Below are 10617 nucleotides of genomic sequence, written 5' to 3'. Positions count from 1 at the left end.
TATGACAATAATTAGCCATTATATAAATTTAATTTAAGTAAATAAAAACCTTAAAATACAATAAAGAAATACCATACTTCAGTTATCATCTATCATAAATTTGTAGTAATTTAAGAACAAATTATGCTTCATGAAGCATCTTGAAGCTCTTGTTGCATAAATAAAACTTGAATATTCTTAATGTAGAATGGTTGAAGCTCTTGTTGCATAAATAAAACTTGAATATTCTTAATGTAGAATGGATAGCAACTTAAGTTCAACTTTAATAGAACTTGACTTCATCTTATGGTAATTTGACCAACCTTCTTCAAAACTTTTTTCAAGTTCATAGTGTATGATAGGGATGTCTTGGTTCATATCAGTCATACACACATAAAATATAAAAAATAAAATAATATATCATGAAAGCGATAAAGTAATACAACATGAAATAGGCACAAGAAATTGGATTACCATATGTAACACACCCTGATAAGTATGACCATGACACTAAGCAATCGGGAGGAAGTAGAATAAAGAACTCACCAGAGCTTTTTCCATAGGTCTTCCATATAAGTTTGTGTTTGCTTTTAAGTATTAGTTTTGTTTAATTCTAAATAAAATTATAGACAATTCAAATGCTTCCACGACACGAATAGAACATTCATTCATAACACTTGGTTGGATCTTAACCCATATCCTCCACATTCAACCTTTCGTAGTATAGTGCATGTTCCTTCTAGTCGTTGTGCATGATTCCTCCCTCGATGGCCGCGTGCACAAAGATATATGCATGGACGGGTGTGATGCATATAGACACATGGATGAAAGCTGAAACTGGAATGGACACCAACCATAAAGCCCATGATGCAATCACAAACTTAAATGTTAAAATATTATCACTAGTCCAATAGGTCAAACTCAATAATAGCACTTCTCCAAATTTCTCTTTTCATCTTTTTTTTCTCCTTTCCTACGGGTCTTTCTCATTCACTATTTTACTTCAGCTTTTGTTTTTTCCATTACCTTTTAATGGTAAATTCAGAACATCTCCCACTATTTTGTTTTTGTTACTACCTTTTATTTGTCAATTTAGAACAAAAGTGTGAAATATGTAGGGTGCCTTCTCTCCATCGTTTTCTACACTTAATAACGGCGTGATCGCTAAAAGTTGTATACCAATTCAAAAATCTCTTTTTAACCACACAAATCAATGTAAAGTATATGTAATTTGAATTAAACCATTGAATGTGAATTTAGTTTGATTCTTGTTTCAAAAAAGTAGTTACTTTGTTGTGATATGGCCCCTCCCTCTCCAAACACAATAATTGATTTACGAACAAGAATCATTCACCTTTGGATCTTGATTGAGTTTGGAGGTAAGAGTAGTGGGGATGAGGGGCATTAGCATTAGGCATCATCCCCGGAATCTCCTTTACCTCTTATGGAATATATTAAAGTAAAGATAAAGGTGTTGAACCAAACTACGCCATTACCTCTCACTAAAGGGGAAACCCACTTCAATAACTCTACTCATCTTTTCTCCTTCCTTCTCTCTCTTTCTCTTTCTTTCTTTCTTTTTAACTTGTTTTTCAAACCTTCGCCCCACATTATGTTGAAAGTTGCTTAAGCTCTAACAATTTCTCCCACCTTTCTTAAAGCTGTTCTACCCATCAATAACAAATTTTTGAGCTATCTCGCTCGAAACTATTAGGAATTATGGATCTCCACATCGGTATGTTAATCGAGTTTAAAAATTCTAAACAAAGTAGACCATTTATTCAAAAAAAATTTATTCAATACTATAATAATTTTTGATATCATGTTAGGAATCACACAAAGGAGAGGAGAGGAAAGTTTGGGTTATAATGAAGCAAAATGCAAAGAAATGAATGAGGTTTGAAAGGAAAAATGTTGCTTTGTAAAATGAAATGATTGGATTTTGATTCCATTCAAAGATGGATGGAATTCGATCGCATTTAATCTCCTTTTTCTTCTCTTCTTTTGTTTCCCCTTTATTTCATTTCTTAACATGCATGCATACCTTGTTAAATAAGTAACATTTTGTGCAAATTAAATACAATACCATAATTAAAAATAAATCTAAATCGGGTATAAGCCAACGTGTTCAAATTTATTTTTAAATGGGAAATGGGTTTGAGATACAACTTTAAACAAAACATAAAGCTCCGAGACATCTTCTCTATAACCACACTAGCTTTTCTTTAGCCTTGAGGAATTTTGAATCAATTTCTATTGCTATTTGAGCTTATGGAGAGGACTTAAAGGTTCGAGTGGTTCTCTTGTCCATCAGAAACTCAATATGGATTTGGTGGAGGTTGTTCACCAATTTTTAACATTATGAGTCTACTGGACGTATCTTAGCTCGGCGTGAATTAACTTTGTTATTCTCTTGACTTCGTCAGCTTGCTATGCTATAACACTGAATGATCGGTATATTGGATTGAGGCACTACCTCATAAAAGCCTATAGGACAGTATGACACCTATTGGTATGGACATCATTTGTGGAAGGTTAACCGGCATACCCTTCCATAGAGCCATGGAGTTATTCTGAATCTGGGAGAGTGACCTTGTGAGCTTGCCAGCTACAAAGTTACTTACGTGGTCCCACACTCTTCCAGACGAGTTTATAGCGCAAATGCCTTGTTCAGAAGACAATCGACCATTCCACCAAATAAAGGCACTTGGGTTCCTCAATGGGCTACGTTATCTACCCTAAGCTTGGGTCGATCATATTGCTTATATGCTGCTATTACTTGGTAATGTAGTAATCTCATTTTGCATGGTAGAACGCTCAAGACTAGCTCTTCAAAGCTAATCCAATTTCTAGGAGCACTACGTCTAGACCAATGATCGTCGCTCACTATCTTAGAGTGCTTAGTTTACTGAAAATGTGTATATATATTGGAGTTTATGGTAATTTTCAATTTCCGTTATCTTGAAATTCAATCTATAAAACCCTCAATAAAATTTACTTTTGAAGTTGAAAAAATTAACTTGCCGGAGTTTAGGTGTTTCTATTTTATAATATGATAATGGTGTCTTTTAAAAACCACTTCAATACATTTATTTTTTCTAGATTGAATAAAGTTAATAAAAAAAAAAGTGGGACTCGTTTGAGAGTAAAAAAACTCAAACGTTTGACCTATTAATCAAGAGTATACGTCTTAGCCAATTAACCAATTGAGTGAAGAATTAACCAATTGAGTGAAGAGAGTATAGGTTTTGGTTGAAATGTAGACTGAAATGAGAAAAAGAAAGGGATAAGTTTTTGTTTGGTGTAGATGGGTTTTGAAGTTTAGATTCTTTGATTCCTTCATCCTTTGAAAAGAACAAAAAGAATCTATGAACCACACGCCACACACTCAACAAAAACAGGAACGACCCATTTTCAATCAGCAAAACAAATATCCATAATCGCAATCAAATTACTTTAAAAGCTCCTCATCCTTTCAAACAAAGTGATTCCATGATGGGTTTTGGTATATCAACAACAAACCTTACACTTTTTTCTCTGCTTTTAACACTCCTCCCTTGCAACGCTGCATCTTTCTTTCCTGCTGCTTCTTTCTTTTTGGAGATTCTCTCATCCTTTCAAGTCAAAGATCAAAATTTTAAACAATGTAAAAGTTTGTATGAACGTAATATCATCGGGAAGCAATCGAATAGAAAGGAAAGAAACATATATTCCCTTCCAACATAGCCTTACCCCACCAATGTCTCCTGACAACATCCGACGGACATATAAAACACGACCAAATCCCATTTTGTTCTAAACACAAACAGAATTATGCAGAATCATCACCACATCAACTTGGTTTTGTCTACTGATGCAAAGCCAAGGCTGAAATGGACTCCGGAGCTTCATCACAGATTTGAGGAGGCTGTGAATCATCTCGGTGGAGCACATAGTTCTGTTTTCTCTCTCTTCTATTACATCTTCCTTCTTTTTCCTTTTCTTTGTGTTTCATTATTTTTTGTTGGTTTGTTGCAGAGGCCACTCCTAAGAGCTTGATGAGAGCTATGGGTATCACTGGGCTAAGGCTGTACCACCTCAAGAGCCATTTACAGGTTCTTCTTCTATTCTATGCTATATCATATGATAAAAAAACGCCCATTTGTTCTTGAAAGTTAATAATGTTTGTTTATGAGGCAGAAATTTAGATTGGGAAAAAGCCACAAGTCTGAAACCATTCCCCAACTCAAGCTGGAAGGTTAATTCTCAATACAATCAATCCATCACAAAACTCTTCATTAACAATCTCTCTCACATTTAGTTACTTTTGTTCTTTAAAGACTTGAAGCAGGTGCAGATAAAAGGTGGGAAATTGGACGTGGAAAACAGCGATGTGGGTCAAAATCATAACATGAAAGAGTAAAAACCCATCTCTGTTTTGAATTTTCCTTTTGTTGTGTAGACATTGCTTTGTGTTAATATTATTTGGATCAACAATTGAAGGAGAAAGAAGATATGGGATGTTATGGAAATGCAAATGGAAGTAGAGAAGAGGCTGCAGGAGCAAGTAGAAGTACAAAGGCATTTGCAGCTGAGAATTGAAGCGCAAGGGAAGTACTTAAAGAGGGTGTTGAGGAAGGCAGAAGAGACATTTGCAGGGTACGGATGTTGTTCAGAAGCACTGGAAGAGCTCTCTCAATTGGCTTCAATGGTGAGCTCTGGATGTGAGAGCTCATGTTTGTCAGAACAGAGCAGCTCTGTTTCTGAGGGAGATTGTAAGAGACTAACAATGCAAGAAAGTAACGAGAATAATCAAGAGGAATTCAGAATGATCGACTTGAATGATGCAGCAACTGGAAGTGGAAGTGGAATTGGAAGTGGAAGTGGAAGTGGAATTGGATCAGAGTTGATTGAGTTTCTTTGAAAAGGTGGTTTTATTTTATGATGGGAATGTGTAAATGGTAGTGTTGTATATAAGGTATGTTTGATTTGGTAAGTAAGATTTGAAGGGAAACCCAATGTTAAATAAAAGAGATTGTGGGTTTATAAGCAAGCTAAAGCCATGTAAAGGTGAATCTAGAACCACAAGAATCATTCTTCTACTCTACCAGTTATTCCCTAATGCTTCTTAGCCAATGTCCAATTGAAGAAGAAGACTAATGAAATCGGCCCATTACTTGGGTAAGATCATACGGACATAATAGTAGTGTAGTACACACATTAATAGAATACAAAGAAGAGAAAAGATGTCAATATAAAATACTTGATCTACCTTGATGAACTCTTTCGCAATAAGTTACTAACTTATGAGTAATTTAAGAGAATGGTTATTAAGTTTGAGTGCTTAAATTAGAAAAATTGTTAGTGGTTTTTAACGGGAAGAGAAAGTTTAAGAAAGTTAGTGTTTTCTCCACTATTAATACTCATTAGATATATGCTTTTTTCACAACAATAAAGAATAAGTGCTTAAGGTTCTTTTTATTCAAAACATCTCTCCCATCAAGTTGTTCTTTCTTCTTTAGTTGTTAGTTTTTATATATTTTGATCTCGGGCTATACATACAACATTTGATATCAAAGCTAGGATGCCAAACTAAATGTCATCGACAGACGAAGTTGTCAGAGGAGATATGACAACGATAAAGAGTGGAAAGAAGGGGAGTGTAACACTCCAGTACCTGTTACTCACGGAGAGTAATTATGCAGCATGGTCGATAAAGATGCGTGTTAACCTATAGGCACAAGGCGTGTGGGACACCATTGAGCATGGTGATGTTGAGGAGCGTAAGGGGCAGGATGGCTCTTGCCGCCATCTACCAAGCAATCTCGAAGGTCGTTATTCTCATGTTGGTAGAGAAGGGCTCAGTAAAGGCAGTGTAGGAGGCGCTGCAAACATTGCATGTGTTGGATTTGACCCACGATCGAACTATATCGAAACAAGGGAAAGAAGCAAAGGAAAAACGGGAGGGGGGGGACTTTTGGAACAAAGCTTTTTAATTCTCTTTGTTGTTGTGAAGAGAGCATACATCTCATGAGTATTTATAGTGAAGAAAGCACTAACTAGTTTCCTAAACTTTCTCCTGAAGTTAAGAACCACTAACAATCTTCAATTAAATAAACAATCTTCAATTAAAGAACTAAACTTGGTCCACAATTTGGCAACTACTACTGATTCTTCTATAGTTGCTCCATAAGTTAGTAACTTATTCTACTAAGTCTACTAACGATTCTCCTAAAGTTACTCCATAAGTTAGCAACTTATTCTACTAAGCCAAGTTTATTAGCTCACAATCTTCTCCGTAAACTTGACTTTTTTCTAGATTCTTCACTCTTAGTAAGTCTCCGTAAACTTGACTTTTTTCTAGATTCTTCACTCTTAGTAAGTCTCGCATCTTTGCAAACCTAACCCTTGTTTGGGCCTTCGTTAGAATATCAGCACGTTGCTCTATAGTGCATACAAATTCCACAATGATTTGTCACTTCTCGACACTCTCACAGATGAAGTGGAAGTGAGTATTAATGTGTTTGCTTCGTCCTTGAAATATCGGATTCTTCATCAGTGCAATCGCAGATTTGTGGTCGACGTAGAGAGTTACCGACTTTAGTTCACTTCTAGTCACTTCGCTCAACAAATTTCTCAGCCACAATGCTTAAACGATGTCGCAGTTGCTACCATGAACTTTGCGGCACAGGAAGATAGTGCCACAATTTGCTGCTTCTAAGATTGTCAAGATATCAAATTTCCGTTAAGATAAAAAGTCATTCTTGCAGTACTTTTTCTATCGTCAATGTCTCCAGCTAAATCATTATTGGTAAAACCGACTCGTTCTTCAGGACCTCGCTCTCTTTGATACATCAGCCCATAGCTTGTGGTTTTCTTCACATAGCGGAGAATGTGTTTAACCGCTTGATGATGCACCGTAGTAGGCTTTTCCATGTAACTACTCACCATTCCAACAACATATGAAAGGTCAATTCTTGCCCTTGCAGCTCAACATGTATGGAAGGTCCATCACTTGGATGTCAAATCAACATTCCTAAATGGTGACCTCCAAGAAGAAGTGTATGTTGCCAAACCGGAATGGTTCGTCATCAAAACCAAAGAGTACAAAGTGTACAAGTTGTCAAATACCCTTTATGGTTTACAACAAGCATCGAGGGTGTGGAACATACATTTGGACAAGAGCTTAAAGGTTCTAAACTTCATGAAGTGCTTGCAAGAACAAGCAATGCATACAAGAAACAATGGAGTTGAAACATTCATAATTGGTGTGTATGTTGATGACCTGATGGTCACTAGTACAAGCGTGGAAGGCTTCAAAGAGTTCTTGCAACAAATGGTGAAAGATTTTGATATGACTAATCTTGGATTAGTCACGTATTACCTCGGTATTGAAGTGGACCAAAGAAAATATTAAATCATGTTAAAGTAATCAACCTATGCTAACAAGTTGTTGCTGCAATTTAAGATGACAGAGTGCAATCCGACCAAGTATCCCATGGAAACAAAGTTACAACTTGGGAAAAATGTTGAAGGAAGCTTGGTGAATTCCACTGAGTATAGGCACATCATCGGAAGTCTAAGGTACTTGACTCACTGAACCTTTTATACGTTGTTGGAATGGTAAATAGGTACATAAAAAAGTTTGCTATGATGCATCATCAAACGGTTAAGTACATTTTTCACTCTGAGAAAGGATCCACAAGCTATGGGCTGAAATATTAAAGAGGGTGAGATTCTGAAGATCTAGTTAGTTTTACTTGATAGTGATCTAGATGGATACACCGACGATAGAAAAAACACTGCAAGAATGACGTTTTATCTCAATGGAAATTTGATCTCTTGGCATTCTCAGAAGCAGTGAACTGTTGCACTATCTTCCTATGAGGCCAAGTTCATGATAGCAACTGTGGCATCGTACCAAGCATTGTAGTTGAGATTTTTTTTTAGAATTACTAAAAGGAGTGAACTAAAGCCAATAACTTTCTATGTTAACAACAAATCTGCGATTGCACTCATGAAGAATTCAATATTTCACAGACATAACAAACACATTGACAATTGCTTTCACTCCATCCATGAGTGTGTTATGAAGAGATAAATCGTTGTGGAGTTCATATGTATTAGAGAACAACGTGCGAATATTCTAACCAAGACCCTAGGAAGGGTTAACTTTGCAGAGATGCAAGAGTTGCTGGGAATGAAGAATCTTGAACAAAGTCAAGTTTATGGGATAGATTGTGTGCCAATAAACTTAATTTGGTAGAATAAATTACTAACTTATGGAGCAACTTTAGAAGAAGTGTTAGTAGACTTAATAGAATACGTTACTAACTTGCAACTTTAAATAAATTGTTAGTAGTTGCCAAATTGTGGACCAAGTTTTAGTGCTTTAATTAAGAAGTTGTCAGTAGTTTTTAACTTAAGGAGAAAGTTTAGAAAACTAGTCCGTACTTTCTCCAATATAAATACTCATGAGATGTATGCTCTTTTCATAATAACAAAGAGAAATAGGCACAAGTACTTAAGGGTCTTCTATTCAAAGTATTTCTCTCAAGTATTTAGAAAACTTGTTTCATCTCCATCTGATACTAGCACTACTTGCTCCTCTCACTGAAAATCGCTTCCCGGGAACCTGCTCTAGTGGAAGGAAAATGTTTGTGTCAAAGAGTGAGCAAGAAGACTCTCCAACGGAATGACTCCCTTGGCCCTTTATGCTCCTTTACTGATATTGGTTGTCTAGGCATGCAAAATTAATACCTATTATCCTACTCAAATAGTGAAGCTAGGTTGAATTCCAAGGAAACCAGCCAATTAAGGTTATACTCTTAGGATGAGATTCCAAGATGCATGTTGTTTTAATACTTTTTGTAGGATAGAATGAAAATAGAATGAAAATATGGATGACTAGAATACGAGTTGGCCAATTTCAACAAGTAAGAAATTACCAAATTTTCCTCGGTTGAGATTTTGAGATGTATGTTATAAATATTTTCTGCTGTGATAGAAAGGAGGATGGGCTATTGTGATATATGCTTCTGGTGATTGATGGATGTTATCCCCCTATTAAGCTTGCACGAAAGTTTAGACTATGTATACCATGTTTTAGGAGACCGTTAGGATAATCTATAAGGACCGAGCTGACTTGATGACTCCAAAAAGAGGGGTAAATTTTTTGCAAATTAAAACAAACGGTATTTAAAGCCTAACATTCATTAAAACAAAATAGTGTTCATACCTGAGTAATTAAAACACGATACAATAGTTAAAACACAAAATAAAGAATAGACACAATTTTTTTTTAAAGAAAAGCGTTGAAGATGACGGGTGAGGTTTGTCTATGGGACCTGCTCCAGAGTCCGCTCTCGACCTCGACCAACTCCTTATTACCTAAAAAAAATGAAGTATAAGGAATGAGTATAAAGACTTGGTAAGAAGCCTTCTTGTTGGCTCTTAATCGTGTCCTTGATATGCTAGGGTACCACACTCTTTCTTGTTTTGTTTTTGTTTTGGTTCTTATTGTAAGTACTTAGGCCCTCTAGTTCTTGTTCTTGACTTGTGGGTTCATATCATAATCTATCTTGAGGACCTTGGTCCCTGGATTCTGGATTCTGAAACCTTTGTTATTCTATAAGGGCCTTAGTACTATAGTTCTTGTTTTTTTGTTCTTTTCCGTAGGACTTGGGTCTTGATCCATGTTATAGGCCTTGATCTTTATCTCGTTCTTGGTACTTCTAGGTTTTTGTTCTGTTTTTTATTTGTTCTTCAAGACACTCCCCCTAGGATTTACAATATCAGTCATGAACCAACAACCTGTGTCCAAGGCTTCATGTGTTCCAAGCAACACAGTCTTAACCTATGTCCAAGGCTTCATGCACTCCAACTAACATAGTCTAAACCCGCACCTTAGGGCTTGCCCTTCGATACGATCTGAAAATCTATGCCTAAGGTTTCATGTGTTCCAAGCGGCATAGTTTGAAAACCTACATCCAAGGCTTCTTACGTTCCAAGTGATGTAGTCTAATCTTGCATCTAGGGCTTGCTTTGTGATACCGCCTAAATACCTATGCCCAAGGCTTCATATGTTCCAAGTGATATAATCTGAATACCTACGCTCAAGGCTTCATGTGTTCCAAGCAGCGTAGTATAAGTCATGCGCTGTGAGAGGTCATAGGAGGTTCTTGATTCGTGGCTAAGATAACTTACTCTCTTCTTTTTCCATCGTCGCCCTAGACTACTCCCCATGATAGACTATAGAGGTCACTTGATTGGGGCATACATGAACATGACATCCTGCGAATCTTTGGGTACCCATAGCATGGTGTAGGACATCTCATCTAGGTAAGGGAAACATGAGGCCAAACATGACATCCTGCAAAGAGAACATAGTGCAGGGCATCCCACCTAGAAGAGAAAACATGGACCTCTTAAAGCACCGGGTGGTGGGAGGTCATGGGTCACCTTGGGGATGATTAGAGTACTACATAGCATTCTTAAATTTCTGTGTCTGTGGACCTTGGTCCCTCATCCTTGAGTGGTACTAGCATTCTTCCTACTTTGGTAGTCGTAGAGCTTGTGTGATATTCTTCTTGGTTCTCAATCTTGTAAGTTTCTATGGTTCAGAATTCCTTGAGGCATAAGTTGTAACATGCATATACA

The 10617-nt window shown here is 36.6% G+C and overlaps 1 protein-coding gene across 2 annotated transcripts; it reads left to right on the top strand.

Moving 5' to 3' along the window:
- The first annotated feature begins 3537 nt into the window (after nucleotides 1–3537).
- On the top strand, nucleotides 3538–5061 carry LOC111450554 (myb family transcription factor PHL8-like). 2 transcript variants are annotated; one of them, XR_002711836.1, is made up of 6 exons: nucleotides 3539–3913; nucleotides 3997–4073; nucleotides 4159–4216; nucleotides 4299–4377; nucleotides 4462–4942; nucleotides 4976–5061. XR_002711836.1 is itself a non-coding variant. In XM_023090750.1 (5 exons), exons 1-5 carry the CDS (start codon nucleotides 3793–3795, stop codon nucleotides 4880–4882), a joined length of 756 nt encoding a protein of 251 aa, XP_022946518.1. In that variant the 5' UTR covers nucleotides 3538–3792; the 3' UTR covers nucleotides 4883–5061. The 2 variants fall into 2 exon arrangements, 1 of the variants encoding a protein (XP_022946518.1); XM_023090750.1 differs by having other exon boundaries at nucleotides 3538–3913; nucleotides 4462–5061.
- Nucleotides 5062–10617: the final 5556 nt, after the last annotated feature.

This window comes from Cucurbita moschata, unplaced genomic scaffold, assembly GCF_002738365.1.
Source record: "Cucurbita moschata cultivar Rifu unplaced genomic scaffold, Cmos_1.0 Cmo_Scf00012, whole genome shotgun sequence".
NCBI lineage: Eukaryota > Viridiplantae > Streptophyta > Magnoliopsida > Cucurbitales > Cucurbitaceae > Cucurbita > Cucurbita moschata.
Note: the sequence above shows the minus strand (reverse complement) of the source record. Positions and strands in the feature narration are given on the sequence as shown.